Source organism: Chiloscyllium plagiosum, unplaced genomic scaffold, assembly GCF_037043375.1.
Source record: "Chiloscyllium plagiosum isolate Xiang-an unplaced genomic scaffold, Cpla_swu_hap1 HiC_scaffold_34, whole genome shotgun sequence".
Classification (NCBI taxonomy): Eukaryota; Metazoa; Chordata; class Chondrichthyes; order Orectolobiformes; family Hemiscylliidae; genus Chiloscyllium; species Chiloscyllium plagiosum.
Genome location: NW_028270172.1, coordinates 41,536,774 through 41,563,991, shown reverse-complemented (window position 1 = coordinate 41,563,991; position 27,218 = coordinate 41,536,774). Strand labels below are relative to the sequence as shown.

The 27,218-nt window shown below is 44.8% G+C and overlaps 1 protein-coding gene across 2 annotated transcripts in view; it reads left to right on the top strand.

The window, feature by feature from the left end:
* The window catches only part of cap2 (cyclase associated actin cytoskeleton regulatory protein 2), a 243,243-nt gene that overhangs the window by 29,877 nt on the left and 186,148 nt on the right, over nucleotides 1-27,218 (top strand). For both annotated transcript variants that reach the window (XM_043719122.2, XM_087978631.1), the window contains 2 exons: nucleotides 13,952-14,085; nucleotides 26,996-27,102. In XM_043719122.2, the coding sequence (XP_043575057.2) occupies nucleotides 13,962-14,085; nucleotides 26,996-27,102 (231 nt within the window). In that variant the 5' untranslated portion in view covers nucleotides 13,952-13,961. The remainder of the gene's footprint in view (nucleotides 1-13,951; nucleotides 14,086-26,995; nucleotides 27,103-27,218) is intronic.

The window sequence follows — 27,218 nt, the reverse complement described above, 5'->3', positions numbered from 1 at the left end:
TGTCCTGCGCGCGCGCTCTTTCTCTGTCCTGCGCGCGCGCTCTCTCTCTGTCCTGCGCGCACGCTCTCTCTCTGTCCTGCGCGCGTGCTCTCTCTCTCTGTCCTGCGCGCGCCCTCTCTCTGTCCTGTGCGCGCTCTCTCTCTCTGTCCTGCGCGCGCTCTCTCTCTCTCTCCTGTGCGCGCTCTCTCTCTCTCTCCTGTGCGCGCTCTCTCTCTCTGTCCTGCGCGCGCTCTCTCTCTCTCTCCTGCGCGCGCTCTCTCTCTCTCTCCTGCGCGCGCTCTCTCTCTCTCTCCTGCGCGCGCTCTCTCTCTCTCTCCTGCGCGCGCTCTCTCTCTCTGTCCTGCGCGCGCTCTCTCTCTCTGTCCTGCGCGCGCTCTCTCTCTCTGTCCTGCGCGCGCTCTCTCTCTCTGTCCTGCGCGCTCTCTCTCTCTGTCCTGCGCGCTCTCTCTCTCTGTCCTGCGCGCTCTCTCTCTCTGTCCTGCGCGCTCTCTCTCTCTGTCCTGCGCGCTCTCTCTCTCTGTCCTGCGCGCTCTCTCTCTCTGTCCTGCGCGCGCTCTCTCTCTGTCCTGCGCGCACGCTCTCTCACTGTCCTGCGCGCGTGCTCTCTCTCTCTGTCCTGTGCGCGCCCTCTCTCTGTCCTGCGCGCGCTCTCTCTCTCTGTCCTGCGCGCGCTCTCTCTCTCTGTCCTGCGCGCGCTCTCTCTCTCTGTCCTGCGCGCGCTCTCTCTCTCTGTCCTGCGCGCGCTCTCTCTCTGTCCTGCGCGCGCTCTCTCTCTGTCCTGCGCGCGCGCTCTCTCTCTGTCCTGCGCGCGCGCTCTCTCTCTGTCCTGCGCGCGCGCTCTCTCTCTGTCCTGCGCGCACGCTCTCTCTCTGTCCTGCGCGCGTGCTCTCTCTCTCTGTCCTGCGCGCGCCCTCTCTCTGTCCTGCGCGCGCCCTCTCTCTCTGTCCTGCGCGCGCTCTCTCTCTCTCTCCTGCGCGCGCTCTCTCTCTCTGTCCTGCGCGCGCTCTCTCTCTCTGTCCTGCGCGCGCTCTCTCTCTCTGTCCTGCGCGCGCTCTCTCTCTCTGTCCTGCGCGCGCTCTCTCTCTCTGTCCTGCGCGCGCTCTCTCTCTCTGTCCTGCGCGCGCTCTCTCTCTATCCTGCGCGCGCGCTCTCTCTCTGTCCTGCGCGCGCGCTCTCTCTCTGTGTCTCTCGCGCGCGCTCTCTCTCTGTGTCTCTCTCGCGCGCGCTCTCTCTCTGTGTCTCTCGCGCGCGCTCTCTCTCTGTGTCTCTCGCGCGCGCTCTCTCTCTGTGTCTCTCGCGCGCGCTCTCTCTCTGTGTCTCTCGCGCGCGCTCTCTCTCTGTGTCTCTCGCGCGCGCTCTCTCTCTCGCCGTCTCGCGCGCACGTGCTCCCTCTCTCCGTCTCGCGCGCACGTGCTCCCTCTCTCCGTCTCGCACGTGCTCCCTCTCTCCGTCTCGCACGTGCTCCCTCTCTCCGTCTCGCACGTGCTCCCTCTCTCCGTCTCGCACGTGCTCCCTCTCTCCGTCTCGCACGTGCTCCCTCTCTGTCTCGCTCACGCGCATGCTGTCTCTCTCTGTCACGCCCGCGCTATCCCTGTCTCTTGCACGTGTGCTCTCTCTCTGTCTCGCACGTATGCACGCTATCTCTCACTGTCGTGCGCGCACTCTCTCTCTCAGTCTCGCACGCTCTCAGTCCCGCGCGCACACTCTCTCTGTCTGTCTCTTGCGTGTGCGCCCTCTGTCTCGCACGCGCACGCTCTCTCCCTCAGTCTCGCACGCGCACACTCTCACCCTCAATCTCGAGTGCGCGAGACTGAGAGAGAGCGCGCACGAGACTGTGAGACAGAGAGAGCGAGCGCGCGCAAGATAGAGAGAGCGTGCGCGCAAGACAGTGAGAAAGAGAGCGTGCACATGAGACAGTGAGAGACCGCGCGCACGCGAGACCGTGAGAGAGAGAAAGCGCGCACGCGAGGGAGACAGAGTGCGTGCGAGACAGAGAGAGCACTCTCTCTCTGTCTCATGCATGTGCTCTCTCTGTTGCGCGTGCTCTCTGCCTCTGTCTCGCGTGTGCACGATCTCTCCCTCAGTCTCGCACGCTCACAGAGACAGTGCGTGCGAGACAGAGGGAGAGCACGCACCCTCGACAGAGAGGGCAAGCGCACGGGTGATAGAGTGGGAGAAAGCGCGCGAGACAGAGAGAGAGAGAGTGCGCGGGCGCGAGACACCGAGAGTGCGTGTGCGTGACAGAGAGAGGGAGCGTGCGCTTGAGACAGAGAGCGCACGTGAGAGACAGTGCATGCGAGACAGAGACAGACTGTGTGCGTGCAAGACAGAGAGAGTGCTCTCTTTCTCTGTCTCGCGCGTGCGCTCTCTCTGTCCTGCACGCGCGCTCTCACTCTCTATTCTGCTCGCACGCTCTCACTCTCTGTTTGCGCGTGGTGTCTCACTGTCCTGCATGCGCGTGCTCTCTCTCTCTGTCTCTGACACGCATGCTCTCTCTCTCTCTGTTTCGCGCGTGCGCGGTTTCCCTCTCTGTCGCACGTGCGCTCTCCCTCTCTGCCTCGCGCGTGCTATCTCTCTCTCCGTCTTGCGCGCACACTATCTCTCTGTCTTGCTTTTGTGCTCTCTGTCTCTCTCGCGCGCGCTGTCTCCCTCTGTCACGTGCGCGCTATTCCTGAATCTTGTGCACGTGCTCACTCTGTCTTGCGCTCGCTCGCGCTCTCTCTCTCTCTCTCTGTCTCGCGCGCTTTCTCCCACTCTGTCACCCGCACGCTCTCCCTCTCTGTCGAGAGCGCTCTCTCTCTCTTCCTCTCTCTCACTTTCTCTCTTTCTCTGTCTCGTGCGCACTGTCTCCGTGGGCGTGCGAGAAAGGGAGAGATCGTACATGCGCGAGAAGAAGAGAGAGAGAGCGTGAGCACGAGATAGAGAGAGCGCGCGCGAGACAGAGAGAGAGTGCTTTCTGTCTCGCGCGCGCGCTCTCTGTCTTTCTCGCGTGCCTGCGCTCTCGGTCTCGCCCGCACTCTCCTCTCTCTGTCTCACGCACGTGTGCTCTCTCTCTCTCTCTCTCTCTCTGTCTCGCACGCGTGCTCGCTGTCTCTCTCAGTCTCGTGCGTGCTCTCTCAGTCTCGTGCGTACTCTCTCAGTCTCGTGCGTGCTCTCTCAGTCTCGTGCGTGCTCTCTCAGTCTCGTGCGTGCTCTCTCAGTCTCGTGCGTGCTCTCTCAGTCTCGTGCGTGCTCTCTCAGTCTCGTGCGTGCTCTCTCAGTCTCGTGCGTGCTCTCTCTCAGTCTCGTGCGCGCTCTCTCTCAGTCTCGTGCGCGCTCTCTCTGTCTCTGCGCATGTGAGACTGAGGGAGCGTGCGTGCGCGCTTGAGACAGACAGAGAGAGTGTGCGCGCGGGACTGAGAACGTGCGAGACTGAGAGAGAGCACGCACGCGCGAGACAGTGAGAGAGAGAGGTCGTGCACGAGACAGTGAGAGAGAGAGTGTCAGAGAGACAGAGAGAGCGCGCACGCGAGAGACAGAGAGTGCGTGCGAGACAGAGAGAGTGCTCTCTCTGTCTCGTGCACGCGCTCTCTCTGTTGCGCGTGCTCTCTGCCTCTGTCTCGCGTGCAAACGATCTCTCCCTCAGTCTCGTATGCTCACAGAGACAGTGCGTGCGAGACAGAGAGGGAGAGCACGCGGGTGCGAGACAGAGAGCGAGTGCGCGTGCGTGACAGAGAGAGGGAGCGTGTGCTCGAGAGAGACAGAGAGAGAGATAGTGCGCGCGAGACAGAGACAGACCAAGTGGGCGCAAGGCAGAGAGAGCGCTCTCTCTTTGTCTCACGTGTGCGCTCTCTCTGTCCTGCGTGCGCCGCTCTCACTCTCTGTTCTGCTTGCACGCTCTCTCTCTGTCGCACGCGTGGTGTCTCACTGTGTCCTGCACGCGCGTGCTCTCTCTCTCTCTCTGTCTCTCACGCGCGTGCTCTCTCTCTGTTTTGCGCGTGCGCGGTTTCCCTCTCTGTCGCACGTGCACTCTCCCTCTCTGTCTCGCACGCGCGTGCTCTCTCTCTCTGTCTCACACGTGCTCTCTCTCCCCGTCTCGCGCGCACACTATCTCTCTGTCTCGCACGTGTGCTCTCTCTGTCTCTCTCGCGCGCGCTGACTCTCTGTCATGTGCGCGCGCTGTCTCTCTGTCTCGCGCACTCTCTCTCTGTCTTGCGTGCTCTCTCTCGTGTGCTCTCTATCTGTCTCGCCCTCTCTTTCTCTCTCTGTCTCATGCGCTCTCTCTCTGTCTCACGCGCTCTCTCTCTGTCTCACACGCTCTCTCTCTGTCTCGTGCGCTGTCTTTCTCTGTGTCTCACACGCTCTCTCTGTCTCGTGCGTTGTCTCTCTGTCTCACACGCACTCTCTCTCTGTCTCGTGCGCTGTCTCTCTCTCTGTCTCACGCACTCTCTCTGTCTCGCGTACGCTCTCTGTCGTGTGCGCTGTCTCTATCTCTGTCTCGTGCGCTGTCTCTCTCTGTCTCACGCGTGCTCTCTCTGTTTCGCATGCACTCTCTGTCTCGTGCGCTGTCTCTCTCTGTCTCGCGCTCTGTCTGTCTCGCACTCTCTCTGTCTCGTGCGTTGTCTCTCTCTCTGTCTTGTGCTCTCTCTCTCTGTCTCGCGCGCGCTGTCTCTGTCTCGCACGTGCTCCCTCTGTCCTGCTTGCGTGCGCTCTATCTCTGTATTGCTTGTGCACGCGCACTCTCTGTGTCGCGCTGTCTGTCTTGCGCGCGCGCTGTCTCTCGCGCGCACTCTCTCTCTGTTTCTCTCTTGCGCGCGCTCTCTCTTTCTCGAGCACGCTCTCTCTCTTTCTCGCGCGCGCTCTGCCTCTGATTCTCTGTCTCGCGCGCTCTCTCTGTTTCTCTCTTGCGCGCGCTCTCTCTGTTTCTCGCGCGCACTCTCTCTGTCTTGCACGCTTGCGCGCTCTCTCTGTTTCTTCCTGCCACTCGGTGTCTCTCTATCTGTCTGTCTCTCTCTCTGTCTTTTCCCCCCTCCCCCGTTGTGCGTCTCTCTGTTTCTCCCCCCACCCCAGTGTGTGTGTCTCTGCCTCTCTCTCTTTCTGCCTGTGTGTGTGTGTGTCACTCTCTGGCTCTCTGTGTCTCTTCCAACACCTCGGCCTCCGCCCCCCATCCCCCAACTCTCTGCGTCATTTCAATAAGCACTCCCAATGTTCGTTTTCTCCTACACATACAGATGACAACTTGTTGTAATGGATGCGCTAGCAGAATAAATCACTGTTGGCTGTTGATGGAGGATGGAATTGCGTAACAGCAATTAGAAGATTGCTTTCTAAAAACAATTGTGCAATTCACAAATCACATTTACGAAAAGCGCGTTTATACAAGAACTACCTGTAGGTTAATGCTGTTAGGGCAGCTATGCACTGCCAGTCAAAATTAAACCCGCTTATAGCATGTGTTACATGGTGGGCCATTACTTATTTCGTCACACTACTGTGTGTATCAATAGGTTGCCTAGGTTATTCTGAGCATGAACAACTAGAATTATTTGTACAAATCTGTTCACATTTGAGTCCCTGAGAAGGGGGTGGTTGGTTGTGGTTCTGGGGATGTGTCTAGAGTGGAACTCTGATTCGTCTTTTGTCATGTAATGTTTGAACATCTGCTCCTCCAACCAAAGCTGGGGAACTTTTATTTCCTTTTTACTAGAGAATAACTGATGACTGTCTTATTGTGTGTGTTACTTCAATATTGTCCTCAATGAACGTTGCTACAAAGAGACATGAAGTTGAAACTTTTTCCTCTGGATTCATTAGGACTGAAATGCAAAATAGCCAACTCTAGAAAGGTAGAACAATTGGCATGGCATGCGAAAAGTGTGCTGATTGTTATGTGGATGTAGAAGTGATTGACTGTCTCCACAGTACTTTCCTTATTGGACATATTCTATTTGCCTTCATAGAAAAGGGCCATTTGTGTGAATAAATGTCTGTTTTAGCACATGAATTGCATGGAGAGCACAAATGATATTCAAGTCATGACAGTGCCCTTTGGTAATTTATTCTCAAGCGTTCCAGCTACGTCACTGTCTCAATATAGTATCTGTGTCTGCTTCACCAGCTTGGGTGGGCACCTAAATATATGGTATATTGCCCTAGTTTCTGATTTTCAGGAGCTCCCAAAGACCATTTGAGTGCAATTGGTTGCATTTCTTTGCATCACCCTGGTACAGCATCAGTCTCTTATTCATGGAGCATTGTAAGTAAGATTGTTGCTATACTTTGGACATACTTGCACCTATTCATTCCCATACTCAGTTCTCAGTTGCTTTGGCAATTCTTGCATATTAATGCATGTTCTGTGTTAATATAGACAGCTTGAGAACGTGTGCTGCTGAGGTAACTAATCTTATTCCTGCTGACATGATCTAGATAATGGACTGAAAGCTTGAGCTGGAATTGGTTTCCTGGAACAGGGTGATAACTTTTCTGTTTCTTTTTGATGATTTTAAGACCAAAGTTATCACGTACACTAAAGAACAGTTTCAAGCTACATTGCGTGACCAAATCTGAACCGGCAGATAGTGTACTGTTGTCAGCAAACAGGAAACTGTGAAACATATCTTTTGGAGGTCCTGGTTTTTACCTGGAGTCACTTCAGATTGAGCAACTTCCCACCCATGAAACATCTGTTTTTGATGCCATGATCTCCAAAATGGAAGGCATTAGAGAACACGGTAAAGAAAAAAACATGCTGAAGTGGGATATCACCAACTTGTTTAATCCCATGGGGAGCTGTTGGCCTAGTGGTATTATCACTGGACTGCTAATCCAAGACACAGGTTCTGGAGACCCAGATTTGAATCTTGCCATGGCAGACAGTGAAATTGGAATTTAATAAAAATCTGGAATTAAGAGTCTAATGAAATCATTGTCGATTGTTGGGGAAAACCCATCTGGTTCACAAATGTCCTTCAGGGAAGGAACCTGCCATCCTTACCTTGTCTGGCCTACATATGACTCCAGACTCTCAGCAATCGGGTTGATTCTTAATTGCCCTCTGGGCAATGGGGGATGGGCAAAAAAATGCTGGCTTAACCGATGTTCTTATCCCATCAGTGAATTAAAAATTAAAATTAAGTGACTGGAAATTCACCCAATATCTAGGACTTGTGTGAGCATGTAATCGTAGAATTGACAACTATTTATGGTGAATTTCTCAGGGTAGCCAAATCTATCAATTTCCCATCCAAAGGCCTACACAGATGACTGTGTTTCAAAACCGTTTGGCTGGTTAACAAATCAGGTGTCAAGACCCATGTTTTGTTCTTTGGCATTTATACTGGAGCTGTCTAACTGTGAACACCATGTTAGTAGCCCCTCAACTCCTCCGGACACTGCATTAATTTTTTTTTGGCAGCGGATCCTGGATGAGATGTTGTATCCATGTTCAAAAAGATTCAGCCGAAGATGCGGGGAGGTGGAGGAACTGAGAATAAGGGATGACCCTACCTCCTGTAACCTAGACTACACTTACTCCCATTCTACCTCTTGTAAAAACGCCACCCCTTATTCCCAATTCCTCCGCCTCCACCACATCTGTTCCCAGGATGACCAATTCCACCTCAAGAGTCCAAGGTGGCCTCCTTCTTCCATGATTGCAACTTCCCTTCCCATGTGGTTGACAATGCCCTCGAGTACATCTCCTCCACTTCACTCACCACTGCCCTTGAACCCCACCCCTCCCAACGCAACAAGGACAGATGCCCCAGTCCTCACCTTGCACACCAGCATACAACGCATCATCCTCCGTCACTTCTGCCACCTCCAAACAGACTCCACCACCAGAGATAAATTTCCCTCTCACCCTTATCAGCGTTCTGAAAAGACCATTCCCTCTACGAATCCCTCATCAGGTCCACACCCCACTCCTGGCACCATTCCCTGCCATTGCAGGAAGAGCAAAACCTGCGCCCACACCATTCCCCTCACTTCTGTTCAAAGCCCTAAGGTATCCTTCCAAATCTGTCAGAAATTTACCTGTACCTCTGCCAATGTCATCTGCATCCATTGCATCTGATATGGCCTCGTCTACATCGGGGAGACAGGGCGCCTTCTTGCGGATCGTTTCAGAGAACATATCTGGGACACCCACCAACCCCACCACCCCGTGGCTGAACAATTCAACTCCCCCTTCCACTCAGTCAAGGGCATGCAGGTCCTGGGCCGCCTCCACCGCCAAACCATTACCACCTGATGCCTGGAGGAGGAACGGCTCATATTCCACCTTGGAATCCTGCAACACGGGATAAATGTGGATTTCAATAGCTTCCTCATTTCCTCTTCCCCCGCATTATCCCAGTCCCAAGCCTCCAACTCGGCACTGCCCTCCAGATCCGTCCATCACTCCCCCTGACCTATCACCTTCTCCCTCACCTTCATCCACCTATTACTTCCCCCCAACCCCACCCCCCTCCCATTTATCTCTCAGTCCTGGCCCACAAGCCTTCTTCCTGATGAAGGACTTATGCTCGAAACGTCGATTCTCTTCCTTAGATGCTGCCTTACCCAAAGTTCAGCATGAGGACATCTTGGAGTGCATACTGAGATTCAGTAACATTCTTAAGCATCTATGGATAATTTTCTCAAGCCATAACCACACTCAATGACAAAAGTCTGCATACAACATTATACTTAGATTAATTCTGAAGCAGACAAGTGCTCATAATGACAAACCCACTTCAAAATTTTGTGTGTATTTAAAATCTGTCAATCCAAAAGTGAACTGACAGGCACACAGCTGTGTAGTGATGGTTGTGCAAGCATTGGCATTTTAAAAAACTGCAGACTGGTTCCTTTTAATATTTAAAGGACAGGAGATTTAAATGTGTTGAGAGTTTCTTTTGACAGTTTCAATGGACTTGACTGTTCCAATGTGTAGTACTTTTAACACATTCAGACCTAGATCTAAGGAGAATTGCTCTGGCTAATTCAAAAATTAAATTATTCATGAAGACCTCCTGATCAAACTTGGTTCACTTAAACTCTATCAGACATCTCAATTAACCACTGCTACCATAATGGTGTGTAATTCAGGATGGAGCCTTGGTTGGAATTCTGAGAAGTTGTCTTTGAGATTTTTCGAGAAGGTCTTTAGGGTTTGGAGCTGGAGATGAAGGTTGAGTGTCAGGACAGGAAGAGTCTGCTAAGACTTGAAATACACCTTTTAAATCAGAATCAAAAGGGCTATCTGAAAGCAGGGGTATTTCTGAGATGGAAGAACTAAGCATGAATGCAGCAAACCCTAAATTTGAACTGAAAGATCCACATGTGCTTAGGAAATGTTAGAGGATTGAAGTCAAGTGCTCATAAGTTTCGTGTTGTGTAGATTGGCTGAGATAATGCAGGGAAAATGAAATGTATTCTTGAGAGTTTTGACACTTTAGTTTGATCCCAGGAAGAGAAGGAACCTTGAATAACCTGAAAAATCCCGAAGACGTTCTGAGGAGGGAGGTTATAAGGAAAAAGGGACTGTTCAATTGTATATTTTAGTACAAAACATATGTGTTTATGTTTTATTAAATTATTAATGTAAAATTTTCACCGAAGACTTTGAGATGTGTTTGTATTTGCATGTTCGTTGTACTTTAACATTCATTTGTTTTAAACAATTTCAAATCTCTCCTTAAACATTAATGGTGACTATTGGGATTATAATAGCCACTTTTCTGAATTGTATTTGCTTTAGACAAGTGAGTCAAAAGTTCACCAGACGGACTGACTCATGGGAAGAGAGAAGAGGGCATTTTTGTCAGAGAGATTGACTTTAAAGGTTATATTTATCAGAAGTTACAAGAATGAGAGCTGCAATTGAAAATTGTTAAAGGTCTCATAAGCATAGATATTGGGAGCATATTCTGACAAGCAAGTATAGAGCCAAGAGTCAGTTTTTTGCCATTTTGAACTGTAATGAGAAATTTATGCAAACAAAACAATGAATGTTTGGAATTTTCTTTGGAAGACCTGTAGTTGCTGTTTTGACTATATTCAAGGGTGTCTACAAATTCTGAATAATGACAGATATGGGATAGTGGTTCTGAAGTGAGGTGGAGTTGAGGCAGAAAATCAGCAATTATTTAACAATGCAGCACTGAATGGCTAACTCTGGCTTCTATTTCTTATGTTCTTACAAATTATTTGCAGTTCTATTGTTACCTGCAATCCTTATTGTTTAAAATCCAGTTGATCTTAACAAAAATGTATTGGCATTTTCTCCACCTTCCTTCCAAAACAGTTGAATTGAAGCTTCCATTCATAAAGCTCCAGTTACCTCTCAAATTCTGCACAACCCAGCTTGCACATTTTCTGGCAATTGCAATGTCCTTATCAGTTGATAGAAAAGGGCTCACCAAGTGAGAGAGGACACCATTGGGTGAGGTGGGCATTATACATCTTCGCGTGACCTAATGGATGTTTAAGAACAGTTTTTCTTGAGGTCAAATTCTGAAAACATGACTCCACTACACTCGAAAGAACCCTTGGGCCTGAAGTTTTGCTTCTGAGCAAGAGAGCAAAGTTGAGAAAATTCCTGGCTTTGCAAATCTGACTCAGGAGAAAATGCTCCAGATTGATGTATTTTCATTCTGAGGGAAAGAGCTTAGCCTGCTGCCCCAAGAAAATGTTCAGATGCAGCCAAGGGGGTTGCCCAGTGTGGAGGAAGGCTGTGGGAAAGGCCTAAAAGCAAATTACTGCAGAGGCTGGAATCTGAAACCAAAAGAGAAAATGCTGGAAAAACTCAGCAGGTCTGGCAGCATCTGTCGCGCGCGCGCTCTCTCTCTCTCTCTCTCTCTCTGTCACGCATGTGCGACAGATGCTGCCAGACCTGCTGAGATTTTCCAGCATTTTCTCTTTTGGTGTGGGAAAGGCCTGCCTCAGTGATCTAAGACTTCATTGCTGCTGAAAAGCAAAACAAGAATTCCTCTCTTCCTACACTCCATCCCCCAACATGTGTCCCATCTCTGCCACCCCATGCCACTTCAAGACCCTGATGACCCTACAAACTCCACATGCCAACTTGTGCATCTGTGTCAACATCCTTAGCCCTTGGTGCCAATCTATGCCCATCTATCCACTCCCCCTTTCCCTTTGCAGCCCTTATACCAACTTAGTGCCAGTCTAAGCTGAAAGCCCACCCTGACACCTTAGAGTCATAGAGATGTACAGCATGGAAACAGACCCTTCGGTCCAACCCATCTCCATGCCAACTCAGCAATTATCCACAATGGGAAGATCTCCATACCCATGCTGAGATGAAATAAGATGGACATTTAAGAGGTTTAATGATTAATTTGCTATTTTTGAAAGCATCTAATTGATTTTAAAATTTCCTTCAGCTCTTTAATCCTTTTTTTAAAACAAGCACTTCTTACTTCTAGCCCTACTTCAAAGACTTTATAAGCATTTTGTGCTGTCAATCAAACTGAACTAACAGGGACCACACTATGATAGGTTGTGAAATCAGTTGTACAGCACAACTCCTAAAATGACAACTCAAGCTTTTGGCAACAGATAATGAAATAGTAAGCAGTGGTTTTAAAAAAAACACAAGAAAATAGTTTCTTTCAAGCGTTAAAGACCTTGACAGCTAGACAATACCCTTGACAGTCTCCTCAACAGCTAGGCCATTCCAATGAGTTTATGCATTTATGTTTACTTATAACAAACCTATGGACATTTGACCACTCCCGCAAAACACTTTATGCCTCCTAAAGATGTTCCTGCATATTCCCAAAAGAATACCTTGCTTCTTGAGAAAGCTCCAAAAGCTTTAGTCTTTTTCCTCAGAAGTATGAAGTCCACAAGTCCTAATTTGGATATCCCACTAGAGAAATTGGGAGGCTGTTCGAAGGCAGCTGGCATTTTAAGATCTGCAGTTGCTTCTGTGAATCACATAAAGTATAATATACCCACCTTTCCCTCCTGGTGAAAGTAGTGGATATCATTTTGGGGCAGGTAGCCCAGGATTGGGGATCAGACACCATTTTGTTGTAGAGTCATACAGATGTACAGCATGGAAACAGACTCTTTGGTCCAACCTGTCCATGCCAACCAATCCAATCTAGCCCTTGGTCCATATCCCTCCAAACCCTTCCTATTCATATACCCATCCAAATGCCTCTTAAATGTTGCAATTGTACCAGCCTCCACCACATCCTCTGGCAGCTCATTCCATAATCGTACCACCCTCTGCGTGAAAAAGTTGTCCCTTAGGTCTCTTTTATATCTTTCCCCTCTCACCCTAAACTTATGCCCTCTAATTCTGGACTCCCCGACCCCAGGGAAAAGACTTTGTCTATTTATCCTATCCATGCTCCTCATAATTTTGTAATTCTCTATAAGGTCACCCCTCAGCCTCTGACGCTCCAGGGAAAACAGCCCCAGCTTGTTCAACCTCTCCCTATAGCTCAAATCCTCCAACCCTGGCAACATCCTTGTAAATCTTTTCTGAACCCTTTCAAGTTTCACAACATCTTTCTGATAGGAAGGAGACCTGAATTGCACGCAATATTCCAACAGTGGCCTGACCAATGTCCTGTACAGCCGCAACATAACCTCCCAACTCCTGTACTCAGTACTCTGACCAATAAAGGAAAGTATACCAAATGCCGCCTTCACTATCCTATCTACCTGCGACTCCACTTTCAAGGAGCTATGAACCTGCACCTCCAAGGTCTCTTTGTTCAGCAACACTCCCTAGGACCTTACCATTAAGTGTATAAGTCCTGCTAAGATTTGCTTTCCCAAAATGCAGCACCTCACATTTATCTGAATTAAACTCCATCTGCCACTTTCAGTCCATTGGCCCATCTGGTCCAGATCATGTTGTAATCTGAGATAACCCTCTTCGCTGTCTATTACACCTCCAATTTTGGTGTCATCTGCAAACTTACTAACTGTACCTCTTATGCTCGTATCCAAATCATTTATGTAAATGACAAATAGTAGAGGACTCATCTAGAGACTATTTCTGTCTTTATAAAAGTTCAGACCTTGATGTTGTCTGGGGAAAGGACGTTGCTGATAGATTCTGTTGCAGTTTGACTAAGACTGACTGGAAAGATTGTAACATTTCAAGTACATTATGCCTAAGAATTATTCTGGTAGCAAAATTTCAATATGTTCATTTATCATTTTACCTTGTTTTTTGGTTGCAGTATTGAATTTACCTTTTTAAACATGAACATGATTCTGAGCACCAGAATACTCTGAAGCAAAGATGGCTAGATTGTTGTTTAATCATGACAAATTTCATTAATGTCCATTAATAGCTGAGCAATTACTCTGCTTTTGAAAACTGTAACATACATTGATTATTGCACTTCAACTACTTACAGTTTGTGCGCAACACCACTTAAAGATGCTTGGAAAATTTCTTTCAGGAGTGGAATTTTTCATTGGCATTAAAATTACTGCAGAGAATGCTAGCTGTTGTTATTTTTCTGTCCATGGTTCAAAGAGCTCACAAAGAGGAGGACTGATTTGTTTGTTTGTGTTTGTGGCATAAATTGCTTAAGAATTGGAAATTTTGATTCATGATGTATTTTGGGGAAAGATTTAAAAGGGACCTAAGGGGCAACTTCTTCACACAAGGGGGTATGTATGGAATTAGCTGCCAGAGGAAGAAGTATAGACTGGTACAATTACAACACTTGAAAGGCATCTGAATGGGTACATGAATAAGAAAGGTTTAGAGGGATGTGAGCCAAATGGCACTAGGTTAATTTACCATATCTGGTTGGTGTGCATTGAATTGGACCAAAGGGTTTGTTTTTGTGTTGTATAAGTCTATGACTCAATGTTGTTTGAACTCTTGTAAATAATATTATTTTACTACTAACTCACACTTTATATTTTTTGGTCAAGATTAACTCTTCAAGATGTCTATTTAATTCACTTTGGATTATTTTCTTTACAGTATATCCGTGATGGCGGAGTTGCAAGATTTAGTGGAACGTTTGGAGAAGTCTGTCAAACGACTGGAGTTGGCATCTTTGAAGATACCAGGTGTTATGTCCCCAGTTTCTGATGCAGTGAATGGGGACAATGGAGGTAGTGCACTTGATTTATTATGTTGGCGCTTTTACGAATGTTGTGAACCAAAAGAAAAGTTTAAGGTAATTAGCAAAAAAGCCAAAAAGCAGTGCAGATATTTTTTGTAATAATTTTTAATGAAAAGATGGTGTCAGCAGATGCAATAAACGCTTTAAAAAGTTAATTACATAAATATACAAAGAACAGGCTAGGGCTGTTTTTCTTGGAGCGTCGGAGGTTGAAGGGTGACCTTAGAGGCTTACAAAATCATGAGGGGCATGGATAGGATAAATAGACACCAGAACTAGAGGGCATAGGTTTAGGGTGAGAGGGGAAAGATATAAAAGGGACCCAAGGGGCAACGTTTTCACACAGAGGGTGGTATGTGTATGGAATGAGCTGCCAGAGGAAGTGGTGGAGGCTGGTACATTTGCAACATTTAAAAGGCATTTGGATGGTATATGAATAGCAAGGATTTGGAGGGATATGGGCTGGGTGCTGGCAGGTGGGACTAGATTGGGTTGGGATATCTGGTCGGCATGGACAGGTTGGACCGAAGAGTCTGTTTCGATGTTGTACATCTCTATGACTCTATAATAAATATTTGCAGGCAAAGTGTAGCACTAATTAGATAGCATTTTAATGAGCTGAAACAACATTTTTATGGACCATTTTGCCACCACCATAGAATTAATGATTCAATGGCATATCTAAATATTGTAATAAGTGCACAAGAGGTCTTTCACTACGCCTCTCATTCCATTTCTGTTGCAACACCCTCGTCCAAACTTCAGGTTCTGCAGCTTAAAAATCATTTGATAATTGCTTATTATACAAGCTTAGAACATGATGGTTGGAGTTATAAAGAAGATTGGCAACCAATAACCATAAGAATCAGCTCAGTCCCAAGGCTGAAGAGGAGGTTGTGGTGTAGTGAAACTCAGTAATTCTGGCAGCATATGTGGAGAGAGCAGAGTTAACATTTTGAGTCCAGTTTTGGATCCCTGGACTCGAAACATTACCTCTCTTTCTGTCCACAGAAGTTGCCAGATCTGCTGAGTTTCTCCAGCGATTTCTGTTTTTGTTTGTTTCAGATCTGCAGCATTGCAGTCTTTTGTTTTATTTAAATGTTATGCAGGCATAGTTTGAATCCTATGATAGCAGATGGTGAAATTTTAATTCACTAAACAGAGTGTATGAGTGTATTGAAGGATGAATAATGGGGTGGGGGGATTCATGAGGTGACATGCATTAGCTCTGAGGAGTTTCTGGGGGGTTGAGGGTAAGGGCTGGGTACTACGTTTTGCTTTCTTTCTCATTACTAATGCATCTATAACCAGCAATCTGTACACTGATTTCTTTGAAGCCAATTGGTTCAGATATAATGCAATAGTTCTGTTCCTGTGCAATCCTGCATTATAAGGAAATCACGTAATAGCAGTGCAATTTAAACAAATGGGACTGGCATCACGTTATAACCGACACTGGTAAAGAAAGTTTATATTCAACAAATAATGGTCTAAATTCTCCAATTGCGTTAAAACCCATTCATGTTGAAGAAACGCTTCTTGTAGAGAACCGACTAAGATTTAGAAAGACTTATTTGAAAATAATCTTGTGTATTCTGATGACCTGTGCTTTGGGGAAGCCAACAAGTGGTAAGCTCAGCTGCCTTTAATTACTTAGTGCCTACGAGAGTATTTGGCAAAATATAGTTCTGGGGATTTCCTCAAAAGAAAGGCTCTTGGACCCACTATCTCATCAAGTTGCATATTAGATGTCCACTGGACCATGCTAATTATAGCCATGTGTAATGCAGAATTCAGTGGTCATATTTTAATTTCTTTGAATTGTGTTCCCATTTCAAACGTGGCAACATTTTCAATAAAGATCAATGTAAGAAAGTACTTCTATCTTGAATTCACTTTTCATCATTTACCAGAGTGGGTTCCAAACCTTGTGCCCAGAATACTAGATTGGGGTTCTGGATCACTAGTCCACATTACCTATTCCATAATAAGATCAAATATTTGATGAAATTCCTATTGAAATGAAATACATTTTTGCAATTACCAGCTGTTTCTGTTGGACATTCTTTTAAAGAAGAAGTTTCCTGTATGTTGTCACCTTTAAGATTAATTTATTGTGAAATGAGTTGGGAAAGAAATTAGTGTTTTAACTGCAAATACAAGTACAGATCTTTCTCCTAAAATGCACGTTTCGTCAATGCAGTTTGGCTGTAATGCGATTGGTGAATTGGGGAACCATTTTTTTAAGACGTGAACTCCCGTTGGCTATTGTGTAATTCCATCCCGGTTACCTTAAGTCCACTCTGAGTGTATACTTCAGGTCGAGCAAAAGAGGTTGGATGATGGGGCAAATTTTTTGGACTTTGTTGATATTTTCGAGGCTGTTTTTAGAAACATGAAGAATGCTATTGACATCATTGTGAAGGCCTGGGGTGATTGCAGTATGGACTGCTAGCATGCAGTTTGGCAGAAGTTTCTCCCAGATTTTCTTTGTGATTTAAAGGCATTGAACTGTCAGGGGAGCTTCCAGCAATTAAAGAACATTGTGTCGCTCTTGCAAAGCAAGTTGGATTTGAAGAAGTGGAGACTGATCTAAAACAACTTGTGGCTGTAGGGCAAATTGAAGTTGGCGATGAAGACTAAGTCCAGATGCAACACCATGGAAACTCTCCACTTCTCTTTTGTTTTCTATCCTGAGGGAAGTTGGGAATCAGTTGCAGCTCTTAGAAGACAATAATGACAATGAAGAATACAGTGGGATGCAGCAGAATAGCAGTTTGTTGCATAAAGTATTATGTGGCATCCTATGAACAATTTCTTCATGAAAGAAGAAAGATGGCAAAGCAGCAAAAACTAGATGCCTTTTTTAAGCTAATCCCCAAGAAATAGTCAGAGGGCAATGAACCACAGCCATCCACTTGTGGACTGAATATTTTGTCGTAACCCTGCACCCAGAACGGCACCTGAAAGTAATGACGCTGATGATGAACCTAAGCCCCTGTCTTAATATAGTACTGTAACTCAGCAAACTCAAACCCCTAAAAGTATTAAATTTATTGTATTATTTCATTAAAATATCTGATTTTAACATTTCTTAGACTGTGCTATCGTTTGTGTTAGGTTAACTGCAATTTTTGTTTCGTTTTTTTTACTGATATTTTTGGTGGTTCACCCCAACCCTCTCTTTCCCATAGGCCCCATTATTTTTATTGCACAATTTTCTATTACACGAGGTTGCACAAGATTGCAACTACCACATTAAAGCAGAACACACTGTATTTAAAAATGAGGCAATACAGTTTTGAGTAGAATTTTGAAAGAATATGGATAGTAAGACTTTTTTGCTAGAGATGAATAAGGTTTTGATAAGGCTCCCATAGTAAGCTCATTCATAAAGTCAGGAAGTATGGGACGCAGGGAGATTTGGCTATCTGGATTCAGAATTGGTTGGCTGACAAAAGGCAGAGAGTGTTTGTAGTTGGAAAGTATTCTGCCTGCAGGTCAATGTTGAGTGGGGTCCCATAGGGCTCTGTTCTTGGGCCTCTGCTCTTTGTAGTTTTAATAAATGACTTGGATGAGGAGGTTGAGGGGTAAGTTAGTAAATTTGCAGATGACACAAAGGTTGGAGGTGCTGTCGATGGTATCGAGGGCTATTGCCGGCTGCAGCGCAACATTGACAGGATGCAGAGCTGGCCTGAGAAATGGCAGATGGAGTTCAACCTGGATAAGTGCAAAGTGATGCAGTTTGGAAGAGCGAACTCAAATGCTGAATATAGGATTAAAGACAGGATTCTTGGCAGTGTGGAGGAACAGAGGGATCTTGGTGTGCAAGTACATAGGTCCCTCAAAGTTGCCACCCAAGTGGATAGTGTTGTTAAGGAGTCATATGATGTTTTGGCTTTCATTAACAGGGGGATCGAGTTTAAGAGCCAGGAGGTTTTGCTGCAGCTGTACAAGTCCCTGGTGATACCACACTTGGAAAATTCTGTCCAGTTCTGGTCCCCTACTATAGGAAAGATACAGCGGCTTTGGAGAGGGTGTGAAGAAGGTTTACCAGGATGCTGCCTGGACTGGAGGGCTTGCCTTACAAAGACAGGTTGATGAAGCTCAGACTTTTCTGTCTGGAGAGAAGGAGGAAGAGAGGTGACCTGATCGAGATATACAAGATAATGAGAGGAATGGATAGAGTTAATAGCCAGAGACTTTTCCCCAGGGCAGGATTGACTGGTATGAGGGGTCATAGTTTTAAGATATTAGGAGAAAGTAGAGGGGACATCCGAGAAAGGTTCTTTACGCAGAGAGTTGTGAATGCATGGAATGTGTTGCCGGTGGTGGTGGAAGCAGAGTCATTAGAGACATTTAAGCAACTGCTGGACATGCACGTGGATAGCAGTGAGTTGAGGGGTCCATAGGTTAAGTTATTTTAGCTTACATTAGAATTAACCCTCGGCACAACTTCATGGGCCCAAGGGCTGATTCTGTGCTGTACTTTTCTATGTTCTATGTTCTGTGAATATATTTTGATTAATCAATCGAACTATTGGAGAAAAAAAGTGCATCATTTATTGAATAAAATGGTAGCACTCGTGATTTTTGAATCAATAGTGATGAGCCGTGAACCTGGAACAGAGTAATGGATCAAAGTATTACGAGACTTTTTTTAGTTAATTTTAAAAACAAGGATACTGGTGAAGGAAAGGAAATAGAAGAATAATTGAAGTAATAAACAAAACAAAACTCCGTCGAACCTTAGGTGCTTTTACTTTAAGTGTGGTTACTACACTTTTGGAATGTCCTATGGATATGAAAAGCACCTGATAAATGCAAGTTGTTTCTCTCTTAGTGGCTCTCTCTTTTATTTCTTTCTCTTGTGCACTCTCTTTCTTGTGCACTGTCTGTCACCTACACTTGTGCATGTTCTTGCTTACACACTGGAAGAAAGTGAGGACTGCAGATGCTGGAGATCAGAGTCTAGAGTGTAGTGCTGGAAAAGCACAGCAGGTCAGGCAGCATCCTAGGAGGAGGAGAATCGACGTTTCGGCATAAGCCCTTCATTAGGAATGAGGAGGCATACTTGCTCACATACTGTTACATGTATGAGTTCTTTTGCCCCCCTCTCACTCACTTGCACACTCACTCTGTTCCATGGAGACAACAGCAGCATACAGAGGTGGGTGTAATGGACATCACTAAGGAGAAGGTGCTGGGAAAGCTGAAACATCTGAAGATGGAAAAAGATCACTCAGATCGGATGGACTATACCCGAGAATTCTGAAGGAGATATTTGCAAATGTAGAGACATTGGGTGTGATCTTTCAAAAATCACTGTAGACAGGGAGGGTTCTGAGGACTGGAACACCCTTGTTTTAGAAAGGAAGGAGGCAGAAGACCGGAAACTATAATCCTGTTAGCCTGATCTCAGTCATTGGTAGGATCTTAAGGAGGAGATTGCAGAGTGCTTGGTACTACAGGGTAAAATAGAGCTGAATCAGCAAGACCTTGTCAAGGGGAGATCACGCCAGACAAAAACGTTTGAATTCTTTTGAGGAGGTAATGAGCAAGTTGGACAAAGGAGAGCCAGTGGATTTGATCTATTTGGCTTTGTGGAAGGCTTTTGACAAGAAGGCTGCAAAACAAGGTAGGAGATTATGGTGTTAGGGGAAATGTACTAGCATGGATAGATAATTGGTTGACTGGCAGAAGGTGGATAAAGGGGCCTCTTGCACAGGGGTCGGTATTGGAACTACAGTATTCATGTTTAAAATAAATTATTTGGATGAAGGAACTGAAAGCTAAGCTTGCAGATGATACAAAGATAGGTAGATGGACAGATAATGTTGAGGAGGCAGGGAGGCTGCATAAGGATTTGGACTAGTTAAGAGAATGAGCAAACAAGTAGCAGAATGGAAAATGTGAGGTTATGAACTTTGCTAGGAATAATAGAAACATGCACTATTTTGTAAAGGGGAAAAGGCTTTAGAAATCTGAAACACAAGGGGATTTGGGAGTCCTCGTTCAGGATTATCTCAAGGTTAACATACAGGTTCAGTTGGCAGTTAGGAAGGCAAATACAGTCTTAGCATTCATTTCAAGAGGGTTCGAATACAAGAGTCCAGAGTGGGATGCTGGAAAAGCTCAGCAGGTCAGGCAGCGGTTCTAGTCAGGCCCCATTTGGAATATTATGAGCAGTTTTGGGAAGGATGTGCTGGCTTTCGAGGGGGTCCAGAGGAGGTTTACAAGAATGATCCTGGGGATAAAAAGACTATCATACAAGGACCGGTTGAGAACTCTGGGTCTGTATCCCAAGATGTTGTGGGAACTTAGGGGCCTTGCAATTTCTTCCCTAGCAGAGATATTTCTTTCATCTGTAACGACAGGTGAGATGCTGTAGGACTGGAGAGTGGCTAATATGCTTTTATTTAAGAGAGGCTCTAAGGAGAAGTCTGGGAATTATAGACCTGAGTTTGGCAAGTTGGACTTGATTCTGGAAGATATGAGTTACATGCATTTGGAGAGGCAAGGACTGCTTAAGGATGGTCAGCACATTTTGTGAGATGGAAATTACATTTTACAACCTTGATTGAGTTTTTTGAGGAGGTAACCAAAAGGTTTGATTGAGGGCAGTGTGGTAGACATGAGTCACATGGACTTTAGTAAAGCCTTTGTCAAGATTCCACATGGTAGACTATCCAGAAAATTTAGGTCCCATTGGATTCAGGGATAGCTTGCCAATTGGATACAAAATTGGCTTAACGGTAGGAGTCTAGGGTGGTGGTGGAGGGTTGTTTTACGGACTCGAGGCCTGCGATCAGCAGTGTTCCATAGGGATGGGTACTGGGTTCACTTTTGTTTGTCATTTATATGAACGATTTAGATGAACATTTAGGAGATACAGTTAGTAACTTTGCAATTGACACCAAAATTGATGGTGTAGTGGACAGTGAAGAAGGTTATCTAAGATTACAAAGAGATCGTGATCGATTGGGTCAGTGGGCTGAGGAATGGAAGATGAAGTTTCATTTGCATAAAGTGAGATATTGCATTTTGGTAAAACAAACAAGGACAGGACTTGTACAATTAAAGATATGTAAAAACAAGGGCTGCAGATGCTGGAAACCAGATTCTAGACTAGAGTGGTGCTGGAAAAGCACAGCAGTTCAGGCAAGCATCTGAGGAGCAGGTCCTGGGTAGAGTTGTAAAGGGACCTAGGGATTCATATTTCTTTGAAATTTGCATCACATGTAGACAGGTTAAAAAGGTGTTTACTATGCTTGTCTTCGTTGCTCAGACCTATGAGTATAGGAGTTGGGATGTCCTGTTGAGGCTGTTCAGGATTTTAGTGAGGTCTCTGCTGGAGTACTATGTCCAGTTCTGGTCTCCCTGTATTATCAAGCTGGAGAAGGTTCAGAAAACGTTTACCAGGATTTGCTGGGAATAAAGATGGTCTGGGATTTTTTTCACTGGAACATAGGTTGAGGGTAGGCCTTATAGAGATTTATCAAATTATGAAGGGCATAGATAAGGTGATTAGCAAGGGTCTTTTCCCTAGGATGGGGGAGTTTAAAACTAGGGAGCATATAATTAAGGTGAGAGGAGAACTCTTTTTAAAAAGGACACGAGGGCCAACTTTTATACACCGGATACTTTGTGTGTGCAATGAATTGCCAGAGGAAGTAGTGGATGCAGGTACAGTTACAACATTTAAATGACATTTTGATAAGTACATGAATAGGAAAGGTTTGGAGAGAGATGGGCCAAATGCAGGCAAGGGGGCCTGGTTTGCTTTGAGTTGACGTGGACTAGTTGAACCAAAGGCTCTGTTTCCATGTTGTATGATCAAAAGACTCTCCTCAATGGAATGTTGGCCAGGGCTGGAAATGGTTAAAGCTTGAATGGTGAGACTGCAAGTTGCTCAAGCTGAACGAGTGGATGTGCTAATAGTCACCTACATGATGGTGGCTACTCTGACCAATCAAGGAGAAGGGAAGCAGTTCTAGTACCTGTTTGGAAGGATCAGCGCTTTACAACACAGTGTGGATGTCTCTGATTAGATGGAAGCCAATATGAGATCAGGGATAAAACCCAGTATTACCTAAGCCCTCCAGTGTAACTCTAGACAGAAACAGCACATGAGTAACCCTTTGCCAGGAGATGACATGAAACAGAAAAAAGGAGTTGTGTAGCCTGGCCAGCTAATCATTTCTGGGTAATGCAATTTGATTTAAGTGCAGTATTGAGTTAGTGGAAGGATGACTAATGTGATTTCTTTACCTGTTTATAATTTGTATTTGGGAATATTTTGAAATTTGGATATTTTTGATACTTAAATACTTGATGTTGAAATTTGACACTTTTGAGACTCTTGAGAACAAGAGTGAGTTGATTAAGTTAAAGAGTACTCTGTGCCTTCAGCTTACTTTCACTGAGGTTAACTGTTGTCTCAGACAGATACAACCAATAGGAGTTTAGAAGGATGAGAGGGGATCTGATTGAAACTTGTAGAATACTGAGAGGCATGGATAGAATGAACATGGAGAAGATGTTTGCATTAATAGGAGAGACTAGGACCAGAGGGCACAATCTCAGGGTGAAGGGACAATCCTTCTTCAGATCTGAGTTGAGGAGGAATTTCTTCAGCTGGAGGGTAGTAATCTATGGAACTTATTCTCTCTAGAGACCAAGTTATTATGTGTAGTTAAGACAAGATCGGTCTTGATTCGGAAAGGGATCAATGGTTACGGAGAGAAGGCAGAAGAATGGGGTTGAGAAATTCGTCAGCCATGATCGCATGGAGGAGCATACTTGATGGGCCCAATGGCCTAATTCTGTGCCTATATGTTATGGTGGCACTTTTAACCCTCTCTGGACACTTTTTCTCTCATTTGGTGCTCTCCTGTTTGGCTTATCCTTTCTTGCATTTTAAAGTGCTCTCTCCTGGTGGTGTTCAGCTCAAACTACCTCTTGGTGTTGTTCAGTGCACACACTCTCTTACTGTTGTTTGGTGTGTACTTTTTGTTTGCTGCTGTTCAGTGTGCACTGTCGCTTGGTCTTGTTCAGCAGTGCTCTCTCGTCATTTGGCAACCTCTTTCTCGTCTTCAGTCTGCTCTCGGTGTGATTCAGCATGTTTGCACTTCTTGGTTTGGTGTGTGCTTTCTCTCGCTCTGTCTTGGCATGTGCTTTTTCTTTTTGTCATCATTCAGCCTTCACTTTTACTGCATCTCTTGTTTGGTGCTCACTCTTATTCTTATTTACCAGCCATTCTGGCTCATGCCCACTCTTTCACTCGCACATGTTGTATCGCTTTCTAGCTTGTAGCACTGTCTCTTTCTCTTGTGAATTATCTCACTCACTTGCATGTGTGTACTGTCTCTCAGGCTCTGAAAGTCAGAAGTCACACAACACCAGGTTATAGTCTATCAAGTTTATTTGAAATCACAAGCTTTCAGAGTGTAGCCCCTTCGTCAGGTGAAGTTGAGGCTATGCTCCAAAAGCTTGTGATTTCAAATAAACCTGTTGGAGTAAAACTAGTGTCATGTGACTTCTGACTTTGTCCACCCCAGTCTTAACACCGGCACCTCCACCTCTTAATCTTTTGTGCAACCTCTGATTCTGTCTTACGCATAACGTGTATGCACACATGAGACTCTTTTTCACATTCCCTTTCTCTCAATAATATCTTCTTATTTAGTTTAATATCTCCTTATTTTAAGTATATTTCTGATTTTTCTTTTTTCCTGGGGACTGTAACATTAAAACTCTCTTGCTTCTCTCTCCATTGCATAAATTAACAACTTCTTGATAATTTTCCCATCAAGGTATTCCTCATAGTGTTAGTGCTTTAACTTCAGGGCAGGGCTAGAATAGGAGAGGTTTGGAGTGATATGGGCCAGGTGAAGGCAGGTGGGGCTAGTGTAGTTTGGGAACATGATCGGCATAAACTGGTTGGACTGGATGGTCTGTGTGCATGCTGTACTACTCTGAATGTATGACTAGAACTGGTGTCTTGGGGAAAATATTTGTTAGTGCAGTTGGGGAGGGTTTAAACTAAAATAGCAGGAGGATAGGAACCTATATAGGGAGACAGAAGAGAGGGAAACAAAGGTTAAAAACAAAAGATGATAAGAAATAAGAAAAGTGATAGGCTGAGAATTCAAGGGCAAGAAACATACAGGACGACCATGCAAAATAATGCTAATGGGACTGAATGTTAAAAACGCAAGCCTTAGAGCCTTGTCTTAATGCACAGAGCATTCTCAATAAAGTGGGATGAATCAGTTGTGTAAGTAGATTCAAACAGGTGATATAGTTAGGAATACGGAGATGTGACCAGGGATGAAAACTGAATACCTGGGGTACTGAACTCTTAGGAAGGATGGACAAAAAGGACAAGAGAGTCAGGTAGCATGGCTGGTTAAAGAGGAAATTAATGTAATAGTGATGAAGGATATTAGCTCTGGTTAAATAGAATCAGTATGGGTAGAGCTAGAAATAAAAAAGAATGGAAAATTTATAGTGGACGTTCCATATAGACCTCTAAATGTATTGGTAACGTTAGGGAAGGCATTAAACAGGAAGTTAGGGATGCAAGCAATAACGAGCTGTAATTATGGGCAATTTTAATCTGCATATTGATTAGGAAATCAAATCTGTAGCAATATCATAGAAGATGAATTCCTGGAATGTGTAGGGGATGGTTTTCTGAATCAACACATTCAGGATCCAACTAAAGAACAGGCCATCCTCGACTGGGTATTTAGAAACCAGATAAAGGAATAATTAGTGATCTTGCCATGCTTAGGGAAGAGTGACCATAATGTAGGATTCTTCATTAAATGAAATTGTAGATTCTGATATGACCATCGTGAATCTAAATACAGGATACTATAATGGTATGAGGCACAAGCTGGGGCTATGATATATTGGGGAATGTTACTGAAAGGGATGATGATAGATAGGCAATGGCATTTAAAGAGCACATGGACGAACTGCAACAGTGTTATTTTCTTATTTCAGAATGAACAAAAAGACTGCAGATGCTGGAAATGAGAAGCTAAAATAGAAATTACTGGAAAAAAAACTAAACCGGTCGGGCAGCATCTGTGGAGAGAATGCAGAGTTAATGTTTTGGGTCTAGTGATCCTTCTTCAGAACTTGGCTTTGGAATGGTCACTGGACCTGAAATATTAACTTTGCTTTTTCTCCACAGTTGCTGCCAGACCTGATGAGATTTTCCAGCAGTTCCTATTTTGCAATTGTTCATTCCTGTTTGGCGCAAAGCTAAAATTAGAAAAGTGGTTTGACCATGGCTAACAAGGAAAATTAGTATTTATTACAAGGAAGAGGCATACAAATTGGCCAAAAAGCAGCAGATGTAACTAGTGGTAGCAGTTTAGATTTCAGCAAAGGAGGACAAAGGGATTGAGTAAAAAGGGGGGGAAATCAAGGGGGGGAAGCTTGTAGGGAATGTACAAACTGTAAAAGTTTCTATAGAAATGTGAAGAGAAGAGTTACTGAAGACAAATGTAGGTCCTGTACAATCAGAAACAGGACAATTTATAATGAGGAATATAGAGATTAAATACCAACTAAAATACATTCTTTGCCGCTGTCTCACAAAGGAGGACACAAGTCCCAAAAAATGTTGGCGAATTCAGGGTATGGTGACAGGGAGGAATTGAAGGAATTCAGTACGAGAAGGGAAATAGTTTTGAGGAAATTGATGGGATTAAAGATCAGTAAATCCCCAGTCCCTGATAACTACACTCCAGAGCACTCGAGGAAATGGCCCTAAAAATAGTGGGTGTGTTGGTGGTCATCTTCCAAGTATGGATTGAAGGGTAGCTAATGTAACCCCACTATCAAAGAAAGGAGGTAGAGAGAACATGCAGAATTATAGACCATTTAGCTGTACACTTTTGGAAGGGGAGGGGTATAATGTTAGAGTCCGTTAGCAAAGATTTAATAGCAGACTACTTGGAAAACTATGATAATTGGGGAGAGTCAACATGGATTTACAAAAGGGAAATCATGCTTGATAACTCTACTTAGATGACATTTTTGAGGATGTAATTAAAAGCTGTAGAGTTGTTGAGAGGGATCCAGTTGATGTGGTTTACTTGGACTTTTTAAAAAGGCTTTTGATAAGGTACCACATAAGAGAATAGCATGTAAAATTAAAGTGCATGGGATTGGAGGTAATGTGCTGACATGGATAGACAACTGGTTGACTGAAAGAAAACAGTAGGAATAAATAAGTCTTTTTTCAAGAGGCAGGTAGTGACTAATGGGGTGCCACGGGATTCAGTGTGAGGGCACTGGCCTTTGACAATTTTTGTTAATTATTTAAATGAGGAAACTTAATGTAATAGTTCCATGTTTGCAGATGACACAAAATTGGGAGGGAGAATTGAGGTGACTGCGGAGAAGCTTCAGATTGATTTGGACAAGTTGAGTGAGTGGGTAGTGCATATCAGATGCAGTATAATGTAGATGAATGTGAGGTTATCCACTTTGGTAGCAAAAATGGGAAGGCAGATGATTATATGAATGATGATAGATTGGAAAGGAGGATTTGCAGCAAGATCTGAATGTCCATGTATACTAATTTGCTATAAGTAAGCATGTAGGTGCAAGATGTCAAATGGTATGCTGGCCTTCACTTAGGATTTGAGCACAGGAACAGGGATGCCTTGCTGCTTGGGCCTTCATAAGACCATACCTGGAGTATTGCGTGCAGTTTTGATTCCTTCCTTGAGGAAGGATGCTCTGGCTACTGAGGGCATGTAATGAGATCAACGAGCCAAAGCCCCCCAACCCAATTTGTATATTTAAGCAGTTTAATATTTCTTTAAAGGAAGCAATTATGGTTGAATATAACTTCTGTTTTCTCCTTTTCATAGTTCAAGATCTGGCACCATATGTGGAAGCTTTCGATGTTGTGTTGGCAGGTCCTGTTGCAGATTTTATGAAGCACAGTAAGATCCTTGGGGAAGATGTGGAGAAACATGTAAGTAGTTAAATCTGTGCTATTCTAGAAAGCTGACCTTGAATTGACTATGCATAAATAGATCACATTCTTTTCATCTGTATTGATCTTCAGTAATATAAGTTTTACCATATTTT